Source organism: Castanea sativa, chromosome 10, assembly GCF_040712315.1.
Source record: "Castanea sativa cultivar Marrone di Chiusa Pesio chromosome 10, ASM4071231v1".
Classification (NCBI taxonomy): domain Eukaryota; kingdom Viridiplantae; phylum Streptophyta; class Magnoliopsida; order Fagales; family Fagaceae; genus Castanea; species Castanea sativa.
In genome coordinates this window covers 30418278-30443685 of record NC_134022.1, presented here as the reverse complement: position 1 = coordinate 30443685, position 25408 = coordinate 30418278, and the positions used below count along the sequence as shown (strand labels likewise).

At 36.3% G+C, this 25408-nt stretch overlaps 2 protein-coding genes across 4 annotated transcripts; one reads left to right on the top strand and one right to left on the bottom strand.

Moving 5' to 3' along the window:
• Positions 1-9325: 9325 nt before the first annotated feature.
• On the top strand, positions 9326-18537 carry LOC142613405 (serine/threonine-protein kinase BSK7). Of its 3 annotated transcripts, none has more exons than XM_075785765.1 (12): positions 9326-9584; positions 9760-9928; positions 10352-10451; positions 10536-10756; positions 11205-11340; positions 12630-12763; positions 12866-12971; positions 13583-13668; positions 15726-15914; positions 16315-16464; positions 17181-17267; positions 17749-18537. In XM_075785765.1, the coding sequence occupies exons 3-12, from the start codon at positions 10370-10372 to the stop codon at positions 17992-17994; spliced, it is 1437 nt and encodes a 478-aa protein (XP_075641880.1). In that variant the 5' UTR covers positions 9326-9584; positions 9760-9928; positions 10352-10369; the 3' UTR covers positions 17995-18537. The 3 variants fall into 3 exon arrangements, with proteins under 3 accessions (XP_075641880.1, XP_075641878.1, XP_075641879.1); XM_075785763.1 differs by having other exon boundaries at positions 17154-17267; XM_075785764.1 differs by having other exon boundaries at positions 9328-9584; positions 9820-9928; positions 17154-17267.
• Positions 18538-18877: 340 nt separating this feature from the next.
• LOC142613978 (tubulin beta-1 chain) lies at positions 18878-22971 on the bottom strand. Its single transcript, XM_075786504.1, has 3 exons — positions 22421-22971; positions 20555-20824; positions 18878-19821 (listed from the first exon to the last, which is right to left on the bottom strand). Exons 1-3 carry the CDS (start codon positions 22812-22814, stop codon positions 19145-19147), a joined length of 1341 nt encoding a protein of 446 aa, XP_075642619.1. The 5' UTR covers positions 22815-22971; the 3' UTR covers positions 18878-19144.
• Positions 22972-25408: the final 2437 nt, after the last annotated feature.

Below are 25408 nucleotides of genomic sequence, written 5' to 3'. Positions count from 1 at the left end.
TAGAGCATGATTTGTTGAGATGAGTGGCGTTTGAATGCTATTTTTATGTTTAGTACTTGTTTTTTAATGGTTACAATGTACCACCCTCGCACAGGCAATCATTTCAGGAAAGGCTTGTAATTAGAGATCAAGGTTGATACAAGAGTGGGTTTCAAAATTTGGTTTATAATTTTTAAACTAAAACAATGTACTTCCAGGAGTCTCAAATTACCCATTGAAAGTTTAAGATAGATAGGGACAACAAGTTTCATAGTTTTCTTAGTTTCAAATACAGTTCTGAAAAAAAAAAAAGACAAAAAAAATAAATAAAGTGTAACTCGAGTTTTAGACTGTCGATTTGCATCAGTGGAACTCGAGTTCCATACCAGCGAGTACACCAGGCAGAGAGTTCAAAAATATTTACGGGCAACTGCCACTGGAAAAATTCCCAGTGGAAATCGAGTCTTAAAGACTCGGTTTCCATTGAAGTGGTTTTTTTGTAAATAAGTCCTACAGAAGTCGAGTGTTTTTAGCTCGATTTGTACTACATGTATTACCATTATGCCATCCGTTTAGAAGTCGAGTTTTAGACTGTCGATTTACCTAAGTGGAACTCGAGTTCAGTACCAGCGAGTACGCCAGGCAGAGAGTTCAAAAATATTTACGGGCAACTGCCACTGGAAAAATTCCCAGTGGAAATCGAGTCTCAAAGACTCGATTTCCATTGAAGTGGTTTTTTTGTAAATAAGTCCTACAGAAGTCGAGTGTTTTTAGCTCGATTTGTACTACATGTATTACCATTATGCCATCCGTTTAGAAGTCGAGTTTTAGACTGTCGATTTACCTAAGTGGAACTCGAGTTCAGTACCAGCGAGTACGCCAGGCAGAGAGTTCAAAAATATTTACGGGCAACTGCCACTGGAAAAATTCCCAGTGGAAATCGAGTCTCAGAGACTCGATTTTTATCTGAGTGGTATTTTCGTGAATAAGTCGTATACAAATCGAGTTTCTGTAACTCGATTTACACTAGAAATCGAGTCTTATATACTCGATTTCTACTGGGTTGTTTTTTTTTTTTTTTTCTGTTAGTCTTCCTAGGCAAGCAGCAAAGGCCAAGGCAGCCCCCACGGGCGTGCTGCCAAGGCCAAGGCAGCCCCCACGGGCGTGCTGCCAAGGCCAAGGCCCACGCAGCCAAGGCCAAGGTAGCCCCCATGGGCACGCTGCCAAGGCCAAGGCATGCACAAGGCCAAGGCAGGCAGGCCCTAGGCAGCCCCATGTGCATGCAGCAGCCAAGGCCAAGGCGCATGGCATGCAGCCTAGGCCAAGGCATCCCCCATGGGTGTGCTGCCAAGGCCAAGGCAGGGCATGCAGCCAAGGCCAAGGCAGCCCCCATGGGCGTGCTGCCAAGGCCAAGGTAGCCCCCACGGGCGTGCTGCCAAGGCCAAGGCAGCCCCCACGGGCGTGCTGCCAAGGCCAAGGCCCACGCAGCCAAGGCCAAGGTAGCCCCCATGGGCACGCTGCCAAGGCCAAGGCATGCACAAGGCCAAGGCAGGCAGGCCCTAGGCAGCCCCCATGTGCATGCAGCAGCCAAGGCCAAGGCGCATGGCATGCAGCCTAGGCCAAGGCATCCCCCATGGGTGTGCTGCCAAGGCCAAGGCAGGGCATGCAGCCAAGGCCAAGGCAGCCCCCATGGGCGTGCTGCCAAGGCCAAGGTAGCCCCCATGGGCACGCTGCCAAGGCCAAGGCATGCACAAGGCCAAGGCAGCCAGGCCCTAGGCAGCCCCCATGTGCATGCAGCAGCCAAGGCCAAGGCGCATGGCGTGCAGCCGAGGCCAAGGTAGGGCATGCAGCCAAGGCCAAGGCTTTCTTTACATGGGCGTGCTGCCAAGGCCAAGGCATGGGCACGCAGCAGCCAAGGCCAAGGCATGCAGCCAAGGCCTTGGCATGCCCTGCAACAGTATACCAAAAATTTTTTTTCCTTCCCCCTGCAACTGTAAACCAAATCCAGAACACAACACATGGGCAATGTATACAAACATTAATTAGTTACTGGGCATGCGCAATATAGTTGCCCTCTTAGGTACAGACCATACAAATTTAAGGCCGTGTACATCCGGCATACAATTTGATAACTAGCTATCATTGCTTCAAACAAGGCCCCTGTGGTTGAATTTGCCGAAGTAAGTGCTACTAATGCCAAAGTAGTACGATTGCTGGCATTATAGGCAAAAAAGCTGCACAACGCAACGAATGTAACGAGTACAATGGATAGCTACTGCTTTAATTACAACAACATTCAGTAATAAACAAAATAACAACTAAGTCGATACAACATAGTCTACATAGTTGCGTAACACTTGTTGTCCATACCGAAGATAACTACAACTCCCACGTACAATGCCATTCCAAAATCGAGCCTCCGCTCGCCTGAAAAACATTAAAATGCAGTTGTTAGTTCCTAAATGCGAAGAACAAAAACCAAATAACATTCTGAGCATATTATATGAAAACAACAAAGGCACTTGCCTAGTTTGTAGCACTACCGCGTGTCGAAGCCCCACGGGAACCGTTTGTCGAACCCCCAAGGGAATTGGGACATCTTCTGCGGTTATGCCCCTCTTCATGACACACTCCGCATCGCTGCCTCGGTTGAATCTCCCTCAAGTCCGAATCTGGGTTTCGGCTTCCCGGTTTTCGCCGTACCCCATCCATTTCATTTCTTATTCTTGACTTCACAGGGCGACCTTTGGCCCGCAACAGACTTGGGTCAGGCACCCACCGTGGTCCGCGAATGTCCCTCCACAATGACTCTGACATTGGCACCACAAATTGATGTGAATATGTGTGAATGGCGTTCTCCAAACTGTAACATGGGTCAATATAGCTAGTCGCATTGAGATGCAATTGTTGCAAAACTTTAATTGCATGTGAACAAGGGATCTTAATGTTTTGCCACTTTCCACAACCACATGTTCTAGCAAATACGCGTACTTCATGACTGTGGTTTCCCCCTCCACCTCTATGGTCGTTGTACGGGGTAACCACTTGATATACACCAGTTTCATGATTAAATTCCCGCACAGTGTGTCCTGAAGTTTTCTGCAAATTTGTGTTATAAATCCCCATTGCATAATCACTCCACACCTTACCTTGAGAGCAATCAGAAGTAATTTGTTTATGTCGATCATGGAAATATGCAACAAGTTTGCACCAAGTGAACTCAACCATTGCAGCAATGGGCAAACCGCGGGCACCTTTAAGTACCCCATTAAAGCATTCAGAGATATTGGTTGTCATTGCCCCGTAACGTCTTCCACCATCATGTGACTGGGTCCATTTCTCCACATCCTCACTCATTAGATATGTGTATGGCATATAGCGTTCAAGATGGGGATCATCAGGGTTTACCCTCCTCAGTGCATTAATCTCGACATCCTTAATAGTTTGCATTATGGACTTAAATTTAGCGTCATGAGTCGCATATCCAGCTTTCAAGGCCAATGCCTTTAGAGTCGGGTCATCAAAGTGTGTGTTGAAGTTGCTAGCAACATGTCGAAGGCAATATCGGTGATGTACCTGTAACTTTCCATCATCACCTAAAGGCCACTCTGCAATGCCGCATTTGATACCTTTATGTCGGTCAGAAATAATGCAAATGCCCTCGTTAGGTATCACATGCCCTATCGAATTCCTGAGACACTCTAAAAACCACCCCCAACTAGCCCCTGACTCCTTGTCCACAACAGCAAAGGCGAGAGGCAAAACCTTTTGGTTAGCATCCGTTGCCATTGCAATCATCAACACCCCTCGATATTTACCATACAAATGAGTCCCATCAATACCGATCACCGGCTCTGCAATATCTAAATGCAGCAATGCATGGAGCGAATGCCCAAAATACATAGCGCAGTAACGTAGTACCGTCTATGGGGCTAGGTATGGTCCAATAGCTGTACTGGGTACCCGAATCCTGATCCAAGTATGCCAACAACAACTTTCGCAACCTTTGGTAAGACTCCTCCCAATCTCCAAATATCTTAGCAATTGCCTTTTGTTTTGCATCCCATACCTTATAGTAAGAGAGCTTATGATTATACTTAGTATCTATGTGGCCCCGGAGCTCTTCAATACGAGCAGTGTGATTTTGTCGCAATTTCCCCACAATTTCTGATGCAACAAAATTAGAATCCATTATTTTACCGTCTCAATGTAGGCCAAAGGGTATACAACTGTGTGGACCCACATAAGACGTGACCATCCACAAACCATTAAATTTAGCCTTCATGAATGCCCCAACGTACCACTTGCAGTTGGTGTCAATGCACGCGGCACACAATTTAGTTTTGGTCGACCTCCGGATTATAAAATTTCTATTATCCTTTGCTGCATATATTATCAATGCACGCTTCACCGCCTCTTTATTTGCAAAAGTCAACCCTTTATTAAAATGCATCCCATCTTCCCAAGTAGAAACAAATGATATCTGAAGACGTGAAGGATCAACCATATTTTCCCAAGTATTTGCGGAGAATGACTCGGCAGGAGGTGTGTAGGCAGTGGTCGTATTTGTAACATGCTGGACACCAATATCATCGTCCGCATCACCTTCATCATGGCACTCCATATTTTCCTCTTCAAAATTGGGAGCAAGTTCATGGTCATCCACATCCTTCTCAAAGTCGCCTCGCTCAATCCTCTCTTCGTACTCATCCATATCATCAAGATTTTTATCATTATTCGCAAAATGATCTTCATCCTCCACCTCTAAATATGTCTCTTGAGGTTGAAGTGTTTCACTAGTATTGGCAGCATTATCTTGAGATGGGAATGTGTAACCTCCCATTGTAGTGCATCCATCGTCTAATTGCAAAGATGTAGTTGTTTGTTGCTGCAACTCCTCGACATCAACTTCTGCGAGCGGCTCGGAACTTACGTACAACTCAGCAGCATTTACTTGGGGCATTTTATGGATTCTATTAAACATGACCTTTACATGTTTATCTTCTTTGATCGCCATGTACTTGTAATTTATCCGCTCATAAAGAACTTCTTGTGGGTAACGATAAATAATATTTATGTCGTAACAAGTAGGGCTCAAACTCAGTTCTTTCATTATTTTCAACTTCAAATCATTCAATGTCTTCAACTTACGACGTAGTATCATGTAATAGCATTCGATATTCGGCCCTTGAAATGCGAATCCGTCAATCTGTTCAGGATTGGAAAGGGGACCACCGTAGTATACATTTACGTCAATATTCTTCAGAGATTGTGAACCTATTAAAGTCAAGGGTAATATGTTAGTGACATATTTTAACACAATTACAAAACATTTTTATGTACTCAAAGTAGGAAAATTACAACTTCTTACATCCAACACACCCCACATTTGCATATACTCACTCCACATCACATACAAACACACTCAATCATTATTATTTCATACTCAAACAAATAAAAAAACTAAAGACAACACTTACCCCCACTACAAAATTTCAAATCATTCTAACAAAAAGATAATAACAAATATTAAACCAAACAACAACAAAAATAGCCATGATAAAAGCCTAACAATACAAATATATATCTTAAATATTTGTTACTTCTTATTAAAAAAAATTTTAAAAAAAAGCCTAGCATATATACACTAACTTGTTACATCATATGCATCTACAAACCCCACATTAACATATATACTCAATCATTACCATTTGTTTCTAAACAAAAAAAAAATTCATTAATCATACTAAAAAAAAAAAAAAAAAAACTAAATGCACAAATATTCAAATCATTCTATAAAAAATATAAAGAAAAATTACAAACCAAACAAAAAAAATAATGATACATACCCATAAAAAACCTAACATTACATATATGTAACTAACAACTACCCATAAAAAAACCCTAACATTACATCTATGTAACTAACAACTATTCAAAAAAAAAAAAACTAACAACTAGAGAGAGTGTATAAAAACCTTACTTGACATGATAATATGTAAATGGAGGATGAGTTTGATTTGAAGTTTTCTATGAGAGTGAGAGAGAGTGAGAGAGAGAGGAAGAGAGAGCTGCTGGATTTTGTTTTGCAATGGCAAACGGCAGACCTCACAAACTTATTATTGGGTGATAAAAAGCAGCTGCCCTAGCCACGTGGACCAAAGTGGACCAAACATAGCAAATCGAGTATTTGAGACTCGATTTCCTTTAAAAACCGACTCTAAGATACTCGATATCTACCTGGAGTCCCTTTGGTCCCGTAAGCGTATTTAATTTTTCACAAGTAAATTGAGTCTCTAAGACTCGATTTCCAGGTGGCCACCACGTGGAAAATGGCCACATCAGATTTGATCAGAACATAGAAATCGAGTCTTTAAGACTCGATTTTTTGGTTGAAAATCGACTCTCTCAGAGTCGAGATGTTAGTATGTTATATACTTTCCTTCCGGAGCCTACTAACTAGATTCTTTAGCATCCATGCCTAATGGGCCATTTTCTCCTGATCTAAAAGCATAAACGAAAGTTGTCCAAAATATATTTTAAAAATATTAAGAAAGGTTCCTTATGCCAACAAAAAAAAAAAAAAAAAAAAAAGCCAAGCAAGCCAAAGCAACAGTAGATTTTCTTTAATGGTTGGAATTTTTTTTTTCCTGAAAAATTTGACGGTGGACAAGGGAAGGCAATAGGCAAAGACTTAAAGAGTTAATAATACTGTTGAAACAAGACTAATTTAAATTTCCTTTTATGATATATTTTGATAGATATATAGTGGATAAGGGAATCACATACAGTTATGGTGTATGGTTCTTAGTTTCCCCTTGTAGGCCCAAACTTAGGAGATATAATACTACCATGGATCTATAATAACGCTTAAGTAGAAAAGCCACTTTGGTCGTCCCTCCTACTCTTTTTCCTAGAAAAAAAAAAGTTTATTCTCAAGTTGATATTTATCCATCTCTTTTGTAATTCTATTATTATTATTATTATTTTAATGATAAGTATTGTTCAAAAAAAGATAAAATGTACTTGAACAGCTTGATAGTTGATACAGTGGGTGTTAATGCCTCTTTTAATTCATCAAGTTCCATCTTACTGTCTTCTAAAGAAAAAGAAAGTGTGCAAAGTGGCATTTCAGCGTTTGCCTGCGTTTACATTTCACTTGGCTGGTCCCATGGCACTGTTCATAGACCAGCCAAGTGATAAAAAACATGTGAACAATATTTTTAGCAAAAAAAATATTTTGCTATAGCATTTTTAATAATAAATTTTTAAATTTCAACAAAATAAACAATACCCAAAGTCCAAACACACCAAAAAAGAAAGTTTCCATCAATATTTCAGCCAACCCCTTTTGCAATTGGGCAAGCTTTTGCCTTTAGCCCATTATATAGTCCGATTGGGCATATCCTTTTGTAAATTGAAATATCAGTGGCAAGGGCGGAGCGGCCCACTTCTTTTGTTCTTCACTAAATATAGGTGTTTTTGCCTTTAGAGGTGGAACAAAAAAAAGGATTTGCAAGTAATTTGAATGTCTCATGCACGTTTGACCCGTTATGTACAAAAAGTATTGTGATTCTTTTTGAACGGAATGAACCGTTCTTGTAACGTTCAATTATGGCATGGTGCCCAGCTTTCTCTTACTTTGGTTGTCTTCTTTTTTTATAATTATTTGAGCTGCTGGATCGCTACACAGACAGTGTGGTAAGTGGTAACACACAATACAATCATTATATATGGATTACATACACTTGATCCATTTCGTCAAGTTTTTGTTCTGAATAAAAAAGGGGTATTTGGTATGAATTCAATGACTCCATACCACTTGAAAATAAGAATTATACCGTGTACCATCTAGACCTTAATCCGTTTCTTCTTTATCGGCCTATAATATACACATCGACTTTATTTAAAGGTACTTTCGTAAAGCATTTAAGGGAATGAAAAATTGCCAACTTATAATTACTACAATTAAGTATAGAAAAAAGTCCTGCTTAATAAAGCACACTATTAAATGGAGTAGAAGACAATAATTCTTGAGCTTAATTTCACCAACCAAACAGGAAGAATAAATTACAATTTCCACAAGAAAACCGTGTTGACATGGCAACAATCAACATCACCGATTTAAAGCAACTAGTGCCTAGTGGCCAAGAAAATAAAGATTGGCAGAAAGTCTAATAAATAACATTTTATTTCACTTCAGCCCACCTAAGATTGATGCATAGTAAATTAAATTGTCAACCTAGGACACTTTACAAACTGAGATTTAAGGAAAAAAAAATACTGAAATTTAATAGTATTTACTCTTGACACATGACTATAAATGAGACTCAATAAATTTAGTTTTAAAACAGAACAATTATGGATTCCATGATTCTCACTCGTGGGTTTTAAATATAGTATCCATTATCCAACCTTATGTGAGAGAAATGGTCCAAATAGACGATAAATATGGATTTTATTATGTGTAACAATTGCATATAACATTTTTTCACATCTTATCTTCATATGAGAGAAATATTATATACATGGATTACATAAAACAATAAATTACAATACATTGAATTCTTGTAATTCACTCATGAATTTTAATGCTTAGTGACTGATAAAATTAATGTGTAAACGTAATTCTTTGTAACTGAAAAAAATTAGAAACAAAGAAAATCTTTTAATTGAATTTTCTTACAAAACTATCAAGTAATAAATGTTGGGTATACTTTTAATCACACAAATTATTTAAATAGTCATATAATCTATTTAAATAATACAGTGAATAATATGATTAAAGCAAATATGAACCATGTAATATATCAGTATGTAACAAGTCAAAGAAAATTATAAATCACATGTAAAGATCAAATATATATTGATAGAAATGAACAAGATATTTTGAATCCTTTATGTTCAGGTCTTGTTGATGAACTCTATTTAAAAAAATTTAGAGGTGAAATACAGTTAACAATTTTGAGATTTAGATTAATGCTCGCCAAGTTCTAAACTTTTCAAAACTAAGCTGAATTGGTCCCTTAACGATTACTCATCTCCTCATTTTCATAGTGATTATATACCAAATTGGTCAGTTTTGGAAAGTTTTGAACTTAACTAAAATTAACCCAAACCTCAAAATATTAACTGTATTTTACTCTAAAACTTTGGTATTCTAGTTTTACAGAAGTGGATATTTGAGAATGGTATGGAAAATTGAAAAGGGAAAGAGTGATGTCGGTGGAAATAGGAAAAATGGGGCGGAGTACTAAAACTAAAAACACCCACAGTCACACTTATCACACGCACACAGCAAATCGCATACATAGTAAAAGAAAAAAGAATATTAATAATTATTATTATGTTGTTGTTGTACTACAATATACATGTCCAATCCGAATCTCAAAGCTTTCAAATTTCTCATTCACACAAAAAAACCCACCAAAGAAACTCAAAGATCTCTTCGATTTATAGAAGACCCATTAACACTTTTTTATGGGACTACATACATACTTAGTAATATAATCACAAAATAGAAGGAAAAAGAAAAAAAAAAAAGACTTTGCTTTCTATGCCTTTTGACCGAATCGAGGACAAAGAATCACTTGGTTCACTCACAGGTTCTCAAAGCTTTAATCTTTTGTTTGTTTTTATTATGTTTTTATTTTTATTTTATTTTTATATTTTTGGATTTTTTGGGTGGGGATGGATTCATACTATTCTGTACAATACTTTTCGTGCTTTTGTTTTTGTGATCCTTGATTTGATTAAAAGGTGCTCTTTGATTGGCTCTAGGACGCACGCTTTGTTTTTTGTTTTTTAATTACTGGGTTGGTGCGCTTGATGTGAATAAAGGAGCTCTTGGAGCTTTCACAGAGCTGGGTTTGAGCTGGTGGATTGGAATTCTGTGAAGCTTAAGGTCACACTAAAGTTGACTTTGAAGGCTTCAATAGCAGTTTAAAGGGTATGTTTTTCCTTTAGCTATAATGCTGAGTATTCAATCGATTACTGCTTATTTTTGACTTGGGTTTTTTGAGTTTTCACTATGAAGTTAAGGTTTTTTTTTGTGTTCTTATTGTTTGAGTTCAGTGGTTTGGTTTTTGCGTGAAGCTTATGGAAGCTCTAAATTGAATCTTGAATCAAACTTTTGATGTGGGTATCTTGAAATGTCAAAGTTAACGTTAGTTGTTGTGAAAATGAGCTTTGTTTAGATTATGGATATCTTGGGGTTATACTACGTCATAGCTGATTCCAAGTGTAAATTTGTTTGATGGGTCTTGTTCAGCGGAATGAGCAAGTTGGGTTTATATGTCAAGTTGGATGGAGTCTTTTAGCTGTAGGAAACTTGTGTAATGTTTGAAGGCTCAAGACTTGATTGTGTTTGTAGTTAAATTCTGGAATTGGGATGGGCTGTGGGTGTTCCAAGTTCTCGGTGTGTTGTCTGCGTTCCGGACATGATAAACCAATGGTTGAGACCCACAGCATTGGTAAGTGGAAGTATACATTTTTTGTTTAGTTACTTTTGTTGTGAGAGAGCAATTGCAGTGTGTGAGTTTGCTGTTTGTATGCAGAAAATGAGGAGAAGAGTGAGGTTGGTGATTTGCCCACATTTGATGAATACACGATAGATCAACTTAAAAATGCTACATCTGGGTTTGCGGTGGAGAATATAGTTTCTGAGCATGGTGAAAAGGCTCCAAATGTAGTCTACAAAGGGAAGCTTGAAAGTCAAATGCGTATTGCTGTCAAACGATTCAATAGATCAGCTTGGCCTGATGCCCGGCAATTTTTGGTACATAAATATGTTCCCATTGCCAAGGATTCTAATATCATATTTGCTTGTTTCAAGTTTTTGCTGTCCTAATCCACTTACACATTCACAAATTTCACCATGTTCTTTGTTGGCTATTTTATTTACTCAGTACACAAGAGGTTAGCTAGGATGATCTTGACCACTTTTTTTTATAATGCTTTATCTAGTAATATAATGCATCAAGGTGTTTGTAATTTGTAGCTGCCTTTTCCCCTTTCTTTTAGTGGCTTGAAATACTTAATGAATTAGAAAATTCATGCCTAAGTGACTTAACTAATCCAGTTTAAACTTTAATTTGTTGGATGCATATTATGTAAGCACAATCTTGACAAATACTTGTATTTGATTGGATGTACAAATTGCCACTGATGTATTTTCTTTTCTTGCAATAATTTAGCTCTTTAACTTTGAGCTTTTACCACTTCAGGAAGAAGCTAGGGCTGTTGGTCAGCTTCGGAACCATAGACTGGTAAATTTACTTGGTTGTTGCTGTGATGGTGATGAGAGGTTACTTGTTGCAGAATATATGCCTAATGATACATTAGCAAAGCACTTATTTCATTGTAAGTTTGTAAGCTTATCCTTGGTGTTGTTGCATGAGCACTACTCTATATCTAATTGTATGTTATCTATTAACTAAATCCACTCTCTAAGTTTAATCTTATAAAGTGCAAAAAGCAGGTCCTTTAATGATTCCCTGCATGGACATGGCTTGCCTGAATTCTACAGAAATAATTAAATCAACTATAAATTAATAAATAATGCAACATGTGGGAAGGTTAATGGCCCCAGAAGCTAAAGTGAAAGTAATGTCGAAGAAGTGCCCTCGAATAGATATTTCATCCTACCAAGCAACTACGTGCATATTAAGATAAATGACTCTTGTCTAGTTGTCTGCCATTGAACATATATCCTTTGCAATATCTACATTCTGAGTTGGTCTAAGTGATATGGCCAATAAACCATAGGCTTGATGATGGGTTGTAGAAATTAAATGGAAAGCCCTTTTTTTTTGGGGGGGGGGGGGGGGGAGGAAGGTTTTGGTGTTTTCCTATGACATTCCTGTAATTGTAAGACAGGCAGTTTCATAATTGCTGCCTAATGCCATCTTTTCCTTCATATCTCATGTTTTCCTTTTGTGACTTGTAACTTAAACCACATGTTACTATAATAATCTTAACTATGTTTTGTATAAAGGAACTTAAGAGATAGGTAAATAGATCTTTCCTGGATTATTTCCCCAAAAGTACTGTTTCACTAAAATAAGGGCAAATTACACTTTTTTCACCATAATCTTTCACCCTGATTACACTTAACCCCTGGAACTATCAAAATGCATGATTGACTTCCCAAAGTTATAACTTTGTTTCATTTTTGTCTATTTTGGTGTTAAGTATGATGGAATTTAGTGTTGCAAGACCAATTTACCCTCTCTCCAAAACAGATGGCAAAGGGGTAAATTGGCCCTTCAATGCTAAATTCTGTCAAACTTAATAGTAAAACAAACGGTAGGGGTTAAGTGTAACATATTCTAAATTGGGGGGTTGATCGTGCGTTTCAATAGTTTAGGGGGTTAAGTGTAATTAGAGAGTGATAATGATAATTCAAGGTGGAAAACAGGAAAACTGTAATTTACTCCTAAAGTAAATTATGAAGCTATTTCTTCCTTCTTTTTCTTTTTCTTTTTTTTTTTTTTTTTTTTTTTTTTTTTTTTTCAGAGTGGTATGGTGAAATCTGATTATGCTTCTATGCTGTATGTGATTTTCTTTCTAGTTTGCTTTTGTTTCAGTTGGATCATCACAGGAGGTGAATTGTTTGGAACTTACTTTTAATATTTAATTGCATGACTCAGGGGAAGCACAACCTATGAAATGGGTGATGCGATTAAGGGTGGCTTTACATCTTGCACAAGCTTTAGAATATTGCACCAGCAAAGGACGAGCTCTGTATCATGATCTGAATGCTTATAGAGTTGTTTTTGATGATGTTAGCATTTTAACTTATAACTTACAATTCCCTTTTTTTTTTCCAAAAGTTTTTTAACTTGGGAATCGATTTGTCATTTTCATTATTTATATTATTTCTTAGGATGGCAACCCAAGACTTTCATGCTTTGGTTTGATGAAAAACAGTAGAGATGGGAAAAGTTACAGTACCAACCTGGCATTTACTCCTCCTGAGTATTTAAGGACAGGTACTTACCCTCCCAAACGAGATGCATGTAAATATGATGATATATTTTCTTCTTTCATAGTTTAGCTTTATAAGATATCTGTAGCTTGATTATGAACCTGAGTTACCAACTTGATTCATTAATAACACACACACAAAAAGCACACAAACTGAGAGAGAGAGAGAGAGAGATGGGAAAAGTTACGGTACCAACCTGGCATTTACTCCTCCTGAGTATTTAAGGACGGGTACTTACCCTACCAAACAAGACGTATGTAAACATGATTTTTTTTTCTTTCGTAATTTAGCTTTATAGGATGTCTATAGCTTGATTATAAATCTGTGTTACCAACTTGATGGGGTTTTGAATTTCTATTTAAGTTAATAATACACACACACAAACGCACATAAACTCAGAGAGAGAGAGAGGATGTACATTCATGCATACACAACTGTCCTATGGCCAAAGGTGAAGGCACTTGGTCTCTTCCTATTGTTTTTCTTTATATGCAACTGGTACATGATTTGCTGAATCCACTCTCTTTATATACTTCCATTCAATATTCTTGTAGATTTCATGATCATTATTTCTCTAAAGTTTATGTTAATTCATATGTCTCACCTGTTCTGTAGGAAGAGTTACACCTGAAAGTGTAATGTACAGCTTTGGCACCCTTTTGCTTGATCTTCTCAGTGGAAAACATATACCTCCAAGTCATGTAAGTCTTCTTTTGACATGTATGTTTTGGTAAAAAAAGTCAGCGCATTATGATAGTTGTTTCTTGCGAACTTCTTTTATCAACATTCCATGTCATTTACTTTATGCTTGAGAGAGACTGAGGCTCTCTACAAGAAAAGAATAGTACTAATGATAATAAAGAAAGAAAGAACACTAATTTAATGATCATGTTAAAGATTGTTGTACCACAAACTAATTACAGTAGGTAAGTTCTTGCAAATAGGGACTTCTTAAATTATACATGCCACATTGGGGATAATTTGTTAGAGATTTATCAAAGAAAAACTTTTTTTTTTTTTTGGTATTGTATAAGACTTTTAGTGCAAATCTTTTGGCACAAAAACGAGTTTTTGTGTGTGTATTCTGAATAGCTGAATGGAATACATTTTTGATGACTGGAATGATATTTCAGCTGGTTGAAATCTATGTGATCTGAAGAAATACCTTAACGCATCTTGTGTCTGAATCATTGCACTTGAGAATCTATCCAAAAAGTGAATTACATTATAAGACGTTACGTCATTTCAATAGGAAATATTTTTAAGGAGTTATGAATAATAAAATGCCGAAAAAAGGTGAGAACTTTCGAATTAATCTTTCAATGAAAATATTTAAATCCGGGAATTGAGTTCCAAAACTGGGTGCAATAATGAGAAATATTGTATCTGGCTTTTGGAGGTTGATTTTTAGCTTGTAACTTCCAGATGGTTGCAAGTTTTTGGAAGTTGATGTTTTGCCACTGTGAGCTAGATCATCTGTTTGTTTTGCTGGAATTAAATCTTCTGATCGTAGATGCAGTGGCACACACACACACACACACACACACACATATATATATTTTGATAGATTATGAAAAATTTTATTAATAAAAAAAGCCAACCTGAGTACATTGAGGATGTACTGTGGGGGCAAAAATCGATAACCAAAATTACAATGATCAAGCAAAACAGGAAGGGAGAAACAGGAAAAAGGCAACAGAGCTACACTCCAATCAAGGAGAGTATGTAAGAAAAAGGACTTAATCTCTAGCAAAGACCGTTCGCATCCCTTAAAACATCTAGCATTCCTTTCACTCCAAATGCACCACATCAAACAATGCGGCACAAGTCTCCAAAAATCTATATTGCGATGTCGCTCGAATTTACCTTGCCAAGATTCAAACAACTCAATTACCTTAAGAGGCATAAAGTGGCATATATATTATAAGCACAGACAAGCTTTTAATTTATAAATGAAAGGAAAAATAAAAATCCTACCAAACCATTTAGCAAAAATTGCAGTCTTTGTAAGTGTCTTCCTTTCTTTTAGGTGTGCCTTTTCTTGCTGGCGGGGGGGGGGGGGGGAGATTTTAAGATTTAGTGAAAGACTACTACAAGATTCTCTTGAGAGCTGTCCTTTTAAAATATATATATATATATATATATATAAAATTATTCTGTTTATTTTAACTAAAAAATGTTGTATGTGGGGGGGTGCACATGAGAAGCAAACTTGGATGGAAATAAATTGGGAACTGTATAAATAATGAGTTATATTGGAGATATACACTGTTGAGAGTACACCATGGAACAGATGTATACTCTTTGTGAGCCCTAGTCAATAATCCAGGCATCAATTGCACCTGTTTTTGGTTTACATCTGTTTTGGATGCTTATTAGATTACTTGACTTTGGCTGTCATGTCTAATAGGAGTGCTAATGAAGCACCATTACGTCCTTTACCTTGACATTTGGAAAATACCTCTAGGGTGTGCTGATTTTTTGGTGGGTAACCCCCTTTTTTTTCTCTCTCCTTCACTTCCTACTTCTCTTTGATATTTTCTATACCTAGCAATTAATAACATTTCTTCCGTGAAAATGAGACTGGTAGTTCATGGAATGTTGTTTCTCCTCTATGCTGCTCGGTGATCTCCTATGAAAGGTGGAGAGTATAAGAATTCCATTCTTCGGAACCTTTATGGTCTTTCTCTGCTTTTCATCTGAGCATATAATGCTGAATTTCATGTAATTGCACATCTAATGTTGCATAACATTGCAGGCACTTGACCTAATACGGGACAGGAATATTCAGATGCTTACTGATTCTTGTTTGGAAGGCCAATTCTCAAATGACGAAGGGACAGAATTAGTACGTTTAGCTTCACGATGTTTACAGTATGAGCCCCGAGAGCGTCCAAATCCAAAGTCTTTAGTTATTGCTTTGATTCCTCTTCAAAAGGACATTGAGGTTGGTTGTCTTTTGAATTTTAGAGGTTGCACATGTTGTTCAGAAATAGTTAACCTTTCTAATTGTCTTTCTATCAAATACTGTAGCCTTTTAAAGCCTGCTTTGGACCCCTTAAGAACTTAGAAAATTTGAAATAGCAGCCATTTGGATAAAAAGGCTTTCTGATTAGGCTTAGGGGCATTAATCAATTTGTCATGCCTTCTGCTTGTGGAGTGTATGTTAAGTGGTTATTTGGTTTTTTGGGAGGTCTCTAATCACATGGCAGAGGAGCTGCACATCTCTCTCTCTCTTCCCATTTATTTTTTGTTGAAAGTTAATGATACTTTGTCATTAAGTTGATTGAACTTTTTACTTATCAAAAAGAAATTAAGTTGAGTGAACTTTTTGATTTGTTTTGCAGGTCCCTTCTCATGAATTGATGGGTATAGCACATGGTGAAGCTTTGCCTCTAACACCACTTGGTGAAGCTTGCTTAAGAATGGATTTGACTGCCATACATGAGATCTTAGAAAAGATTGGATATAAAGATGATGAGGGCGCTGCAACTGAGGTTTGTTTCTTGTTAATCAGACTTAAAAGGATTGCTCAATGATCTGTATGAATCATTTGGCCTTTTCCATAATCGGCATTACAAATTTTTGTTCTTGGGCTTGTGTTAATACTGGGCAAAATCTTTACTATCTGATTCAGATGTTTCTTTCTACTATATCATTTTTTTTTACAACTTATGATCCTAATACAAAATTTTTGGCTTTAGGCTTTATCTTTCTTATTTGACCATCTATATTTTGGTCACTCAATCACAATCTTCTTGTTACAATATTTTGGTCACTCTATCACAATCTTCTTGTTACAACATTACCATAGAGGGTGGTCAAGTTGGGACTGAATAGTCACATCATTAAATGGCAGATAATCAATAGTGAGCTATGGATATAGGTTCTTTGCTTTGTTCCCTTGTATGATTGTTTTTATGGCAAGTGCATGCTTGATTAGTTGCAACTTACAAATTGAGCTTTAGTCCATGTGCATTTGTTTGTTGAATCTAACCAATCATACATTCTCTGTCAACCACTTAAAGATGTTAGTAAAGCTCTGTTGAATTTCTCTATACATTCTGCAGCTGCATTGTGCTTCTTACATGCATATCATTGTAAACTTTTATTTTGCCACCCCGTTTTGCTTGGTTAGTGTATGGTCTGCTTATTATCATTGTTATTAATTTTCTTTCTGATGCAGCTCTCATTTCAAATGTGGACCAACCAGATGCAGGAAACGTTGAACTCAAAGAAAAAGGGTGATGTTGCTTTCCGGCATAAAGATCTCAGAGCTGCAATTGAGTGCTACACCCAGGTCAAAATGATTAATTGCCATTTTTTTATAGGGATTAATTGCCATTTTGAATTACTTAGGATTCCTAGTAGATGTCTACAATTGGCAATCTTATTTCTTGCATATCAAAATTGTATCAGTGTATCCTTAGGGTGTAAACAATATCAAATTTTTTTTGTTCTTTGGGAATTACCAAAAACAGTAGAAGACAGAGAATAAAAAGAGTAACTTCCAACATCCCTCATCTTTTGAACAGTAGAAGAAAAAAGATTATTTTGTCAAATTTTTTTTTTTTTGAGATTACACTGTTTGGATGGAAATCATAATGTTGGGGCTCTCTTTGTTTGAGTGCTGATATGTTTTGTGGGCCAATCTGAAGTTTTACTCCTAAAATGTTTGACAGATTATATGATGCTTAACCAAAGAGGCCTCTGCAATTCTCGGCATAATCATGGGAGAATTTCTGGCATTTTTGCTGACAGTTTGTTTATTTAATTTGCAGTTCATTGATGTTGGAACCATGGTTTCCCCCACAGTTTTTGCCCGCCGTAGCCTATGTTTTCTTATGAGTGATATGCTACAGGAAGCCCTTAATGATGCAGCACAAGCACAAGTAATAACCCCTATCTGGCATATTGCTTTCTATTTACAAGCTGCTGCTCTTTTTGCTCTGGGAAGGGAGAATGAAGCACAAGTAGCTCTCAAAGAGGGCTCTGTACTTGAAAATAAAAGGCATGCAGCTTCTTGACCTTTATGAAGGCTGCATTTGTTTCTGTTGAATTGCTCTTTTACTGAAGATGAGCATCATAGAACAGACACATGCATCTCACTTTCTGGACAAAATGATCAAAGGTTTTGACACCCTGAAGCAGATATTAAAGTCAAAATGGAGAAATGGTGCCAATCAAATTATGTGCATGTCTGGTTCGTTGTTGTCATCTCAAAGCATTCTTTTGCAACATTATTGGATCGATTGGATTAGTGAGTTTGCTGGGGGTATAGGGGATACCTCCCTGATTATGTAATCACAAGCCTGCCTCATATGCTCTTTACTGATTTTTCAAATACAACAATCATGGGCAATAATTGAGATGCTATGGAATGATTTATATGTTTGTAAAGGATCCAACTCTTATTTTTAAGTTGAAATCAAAGGGTGAATAGAAGATCTTGGCATGCTTGTAATTTATGTACAGTGCAGTTGGTTATGGCTGCTCATGTTGACTGATAATTCTGTTTTTGTATTCTATTACTTATTTCTTTTTAATAAAATTTATTGCTTTATGGTGAAGTTGATGTTTATATTAGTCAGTTTGTTTTGCATTTTGGTCATGTAGATCCATTAATAACGAAGAAGTTTGTATACCTTATTACTAGGCTACCTAGTTCTTGGTTGAATAAAAAGGGTAAAGAGGGGGTAGACCAGTCATGGTAATCCTACTTGGACAACCATAGTAGCCCCACTGAGGAACCAATGTCTTAAAACATTTATATAGGCTCTAGTCGACGAGGAAAACTAAAGTGAGGGATTTGCATGTGCACCTTAGTTCTTAAGTTCTCATTCTAGCTATGCCTTTTTCTCATTAACTTTTATGGTTAGAAACAAATAAAAAACAAATTGAAGCATGTCATATAACAAGTCATTGAAAATTTTGATATATATACATAACTCGTACTCATAGTTACATAGTTATTTTTCCCCTTTTGTGTCTTCACAATTACATAACTTATGATACTCACAAATTCACAACATGAATAAACAGAAGCTCATCTCACCAAGCATGAGCCCTTATTCACAACCAAATAGTAACAAATGCAAACATGCTCAAACAAAACACATTCCTGTGCAGGTCATTACTCATGAGAATACCCAAAAGAACAAAAAAAACACATGCCCCTTAATTCTCCACTCCCTCTTCATCATACTCCTCTTCACCCTCCTCCTCCGCAGCAGCTGCATCTTGGTATTGCTGATACTCCGACACCAAATCATTCATATTACTTTCAGCCTCTGTGAACTCCATCTCATCCATTCCTTCCCCTGTGTACCAATGCAAAAATGCCTTTCTCCTAAACATGACGGTGAATTGCTCAGAAACACGCCTAAACATTTCTTGAATGGATGTGGAATTCCCCATGAATGTGGAAGACATTGATAACCCAGTTGGTGGAATGTCACAAACACTTGATTTAACATTATTAGGAATCCACTCAACAAAGTAGGAGGAGTTCTTGTTTTGTACATTTATCATTTGTTCATCAACTTCCTTAGTGCTCATTTTGCCGCGGAACATAGCTGAGGCAGTTAGGTACCTTCCGTGGCGTGGATCAGCGGCACACATCATGTTTTTGGCATCCCACATTTGTTGAGTGAGCTCAGGGATGGTTAGTGCACGGTATTGTTGGGAGCCACGAGCGGTTAAGGGTGCAAAACCAACCATAAAGAAGTGGAGACGTGGGAAGGGGATCAAATTCACGGCCAGTTTGCGTAGATCAGAGTTGAGTTGGCCAGGGAAGCGGAGGCAACATGTTACTCCACTCATGGTTGTTGAAATCAAATGGTTGAGATCACCAACTGTGGCACAAGTATGCAAATAGTAGAGAAATATTATTAGGGAAGTACTAAGGTTTCATAGACATGCACATATTAGAGGACCAACAGTAACACACATCATTTGTCTAATCATTGAGGGCATGTTTTGATGCTTCATGACAATTGAGAGGCATTATTAGTTTTCATGTAGCCTCGAGGGTAAAACTTAACAAATTTTCTCAAATGTTGTACCCTGGATTTTCTGACTAAATTCAATCATGTAGTTACATTGACCAATGAACCACATGGTTGAATTTAATTATCATTAAAAAAGATAATACTGTTTCTATTATATTGGTTAATAAAGCTATGTAGTTGATTTCAACTAGAGAACTCAAGTTATAATATCTATAAATCTATAAAGTTTTGCTCATTACCCATTGCCCTTTAATAGGTGAGAGTAAGAAACAAGTTCTCTAAAACCCCATGAAATGGGATGATTTTGTAAGCAAAATGACATATATTCAAATAAAATTATTAAATTTTATGCTGATTGTTAACCTATTGCGACCCTCCTCCTCTTTTCAGATTTAGAATGACTAAACAAAATATAAGACACTAAATATTGACATAGATGGAGTTAAAATGGCATATATACTATTCTATTTTTAGCAATTCAATTTTTCGAAGAACTTCAAATGCCCCTAAATATTCATAAGGCTACACATTATAGAGTACATAAAAATGTGCATGGGAATAGTAAGTTTCAACTTACAGCTTGGATTTGTGAGCTTGAGGGTTCGGAAACAAATATCATAAAGCGCTTCATTGTCAAGTACCATGCACTCATCAGCATTTTCAACTAGCTGGTGCACAGAGAGGGTGGCATTGTAAGGCTCAACCACAGTGTCAGAAACCTTAGGGGAGGGGAACACTGAAAAAGTCAACATCATCCTATCAGGGTATTCTTCCCTGATCTTTGATATCAGTAGTGTCCCCATCCCAGACCCGGTCCCACCTCCCAGTGAATGGCAAATCTGGAAACCTGTCACATACACACACAAACACAAACACAAACACAATCCATGAAAATTTTAGAATGTCTAAGTCTATATCGTTATCAAGGCTGGCTCAACAAGATTTGAAAGGTGATGACTTTAAGTGAAATATTTTGTGTATTTATACTTCAATTATTTAATATTTTTTATGGGAAGATTGATAGATTTTGTTTTGGGTAAATGATGAAAGACTTTTCTAAATGGGATAGAGAGAAAAATACATATAAATTTCTTAATTATTTTAGCTGGAAAATATCTTTTTCAAAATAAAAAGTATATAGGTTTGATTTCAAAATAAAAACTATAATGTTATACAGGTATAGCATTATAGTTTAGGAGTACGATTAGGTGGCCTTTTTATTTATTTTTATTTGAAGGCCTCTGCAATTGCCTAAATTGCCAAGGGCTTGAGGCAGCACTGATCTTTATAAGTTAGTACTTAGTACATCTAATATTTTGGACCTAAATGTGGCATTTGTGCATGGGGAAAAAATGTTACATGTTTGTTTGTATGACAAAGTCCAATACCACTAGGTTGGATGTATCATGTATGTTGAATTTGTGCTCTTGCATCTTGGGCTGTAAACGAGCCAAGCTTTGTCGAGTAATGCATGTTCAAGCTTGGCTCATTAGGAAAAATAAAAAACTCGAGCTTGTAACAAGCTTAATAATAGTGTTTGAGCTTGAGCTCGTGAGAAAGTCAAAAAGCTTGAACTTGGCTTTATTTGGCTTGATTAATTAGTCAAGCCAATCTCAAGCTTAATATCAAGCTCAAACTAGAGCTCAGATCAAGTTTTTGAGCTTAAGATCTAAAAAAATTACTTTATTGAATGCTTAAATCTCTAAAATTAAGAAAAAGAAAATAATATACTCATTTTATCATGCATCTAGTCTTACTTATGATTAACTATTATTCAAATTAATAATTTACATAATTATATTCATTCATTCATCATTCATTGCCTACAGTTTCAACAATTGTTCAAAATACAATTTTTTACATTCACGTTAGATGGTGAAGGACTAGAAAAATACTTGTTGGTAATTATTATGAATGAGAAAATACTAACATGCTTCATAACTTTACTTTGAATGATTGATAGGGAAGAATCATATGTGGCCTACTTAATTATTTATTTATTTTTAAATGTAACTATAGTTTAAAGTGGTTCTTGATCAGTTTAAAGGAAAGAAAAAATTAAGGTAATATAGGTAGTGGTCTCATGTTGGCAATGTCATTATTAAGATATGTGTAATGAGTATATCTAGCTAACACATATAAACTAATAAATGAGTCTATGCTTGAATTGTTGTGTATCAAGCCTAATAGCTCACGAGCTTGTTCGTGAACAAATTTTTTTGCTTGGGCTTGACTTGTTTATTAAACGAGCCTAAAACTAAGACTCAAACTTGGCTTATTTATAAACAAACAAACATGAACAAGCTTTTTATCGAACCGAGCCTGAGTTGTTCATGATTGACTTGGTTCATTTACAGCCCTACTTGCATCTAACAAAGAGTGTATCATCAAAATGTGCTTATATATGTTGACCTATAAATGAAGAAATGACAACATGCAATACCTTGTAAGCAATCACAATTCTCAGCCTCTTTACGAACAACATCAAGAACAGAATCGATCAATTCAGCTCCCTCAGTATAATGCCCTTTAGCCCAATTATTTCCAGCCCCATTTTGGCCGAAAACAAAATTATCAGGCCTAAATAATTTCCCATATGGACCAGTACGCAAGCTATCCATGGTCCCTGGCTCAAGGTCCATTAACACAGCTCTAGGTACATAGCGACCACCACTTGCTTCATTGTAGTAAACATTCACTCTTTCAATTTGAAGGTGGGAATCACCAACATATCTTCCTGTGGCATCAATGCCATGTTCATCACACATAACCTCCCAGAATTTGCCACCAATTTGGTTGCCACATTGCCCAGCTTGTATGTGCAGAATTTCTCTCATTTTTTTTTTCTTTTAAAATATGAATAAGTGAACTTATATGAAATGGCAAATGGGTTTTTCTTGACCAAGATTTTTGAATTGCAAGCCAAAGAAGTAGAGAGAAATATATAGAGAACTTAAGAGTAGGTGAATAAGTGAGGAAGAAATGAATGATGGTGGCCTTTTGTAGGTGCTAGAGAGATTGGATTTGAAGGTGGAAACCATGATATTTACCTGTCTTTCTCAAAAAGAAAATACAATCTTTTTTTTTCAAAATAATAATAATATAAGGTTTCAATTAATAATTTCATGTGGGTTTGTTTGGAGGATGCCATGTCAAACTCCAACAAGAGGTGTGAGCTGGATATGGAAGGTGACAACAAGATGCTTGCTATTCCCTATGGCCTTATTCCAGCTGAAAATTACCAACCCATCCTCTTAATTGATTTCCCATCTGTCACTAGGTTTTCCATATATGCTTAATGCCTAACTTATTCATGGATTTGCTTATCCACAATGATTAGACATCATATTATCTTTTTAATCAAGTGAGGAAGTACCCATTTAAAAAGCATTAGTTGAAGTTATTTGCAGACAGATAACACTTCAATCAATATCATCTACTTTATTGATGTTGCTCCGATTGGTGGGATATTTTCAACAATGCATACAAATATGACCTCAGAAAAATTGGATCTATTAAGCATTCCCATCCACTTATTATGCAAAAGCCAAAAAAAAAAAAAAATTTAAGAAAACCACTTTGTCAATTTTACATAACCAACATTCCAATCTTTATTTTACAATACATCACATTAAAATAATCTTACTTTAATTCTACTATGGGAGAGAAGAGAAAGAATTAAAATCATTTACACAATGCTATGTATAATTGTGTATTTACATAACCGCTGTAGTAATAAATTGTAAAATTTATGCAAAATACATTCATTTATTCATTGGACACGGGCGTTTTCGTTCATTTTTGTGAATAGCATAATGTACTTTGCATTTTGATGGGTTATACATTACCCCAATGGGAATGCTTAGATGCTGGTTTGATCCTTTCTTTTTCAAAAAATTATTATGCTTTCTCCTATTGTGGATATGGTGAACAACCTACGAAAAAAAAAGATATGATGACCGAATGACCAATTACCACAATTACAAATCTTAATTTTATAGGGAAACAACAACGTAGGGGGTCTCTTTCTAGGCTCTAGCACCAGCATGAAGGCAAATTATGATTCAAAAATCTGTTGGCATTAATAACAAACTATTGCTGAATCAAATTTGACTTCATAATCATGAGCTAGAACATTAAACAATGTTCATATAGTAAGTAATTATATATCTGATTCTCAAACCTTTGCACATGCTATAGAAATAGCACACAAATATCCACATTTGAACAGAAACAAAACTAAGTAAAATGCTAGAGTTATCATCAATTTTACTACAAAAATTTACAAATTGAGGTGCAATGATGTGAATGTGCACATCACCTTACACAATAGACTTTGTAGTACTCACATAGCATCACTCCAAAACTTTAATCTTAATCCCGTGAAGATGATCAACAGAACTTTAGTAATAAACATTAAGAATGGGGAACTTAGTCAATCAAGTGGATTTAGATAAAGTACTATAATATAGCACAAAAGTCATTATAAGATTCTATATGTGATTTAGGGATCAAATTAGGTACGTCTTTGTAATATCTAATAAAGTGAGGACCAGGTGAGAAAAAGAGGTATGAAGCCTCAATTATGTGAGGCATGAGAGTTCCCTGACAATCCGCCTCCAAAAATGACTTATTTCAGGCCCTCTTTCCAACACTTTACAAGGACCAGTTGGCTACTTGTGCTGGAATCCAATGTTGCACCCCAATAAAAGTAACATAGACATAGGAAGATAAGAACCATGTCAACTAATCTATACTTCCAAAAAACAAAAAAAGATAAAAAGAATAATATTATAAAAACATCTGACTACCTTTTCTTCTTCTTTATTTATTATTATTTTTCCACTGTATACCTAACTAATTATCATTCTTAAATAAACAGTAGCTAAATGATGGAGAACTTGCTGTTAGAGTAGTGTTTTCAAGTGGACACTCAAGAATGGTATGATAACAAATGCTAGGTAGGCTGTCCATATCTACATTATCACCAAATTATGCTTGGAGGATGTTTCCTCCATAGCAACATCATACCTATCACTCCAGTAAGATGAATTTGACACACCCCTTGTTCATTATGAGCTCCTAGAATTTATATACAGCACCATTATGATTAAGTGGTACTATAAAGGAGATCATGGACTATGACTTACTTTTAACCCACAAGAAGAGAGATTTGAGAGCTTCTCCTAATTGTGTAGCATAGTGTCATTCTTAAATTTCACAACAAAGCGCAAGACCACACATAATTTGGTAGTTTGATACACATAGGTATTGACCTTTTCATTGTTTCTTAATTCATTCATTTTTCTGATATATGAGGAAATTAAGAAAAAATAAGAAGGATGCATTATCATCTTTCAAATACAACCCTGTAACATATGGTTGTAAAAGAATTACAGGGAATCATTGGCAGGAACAGGAAGCACATGAC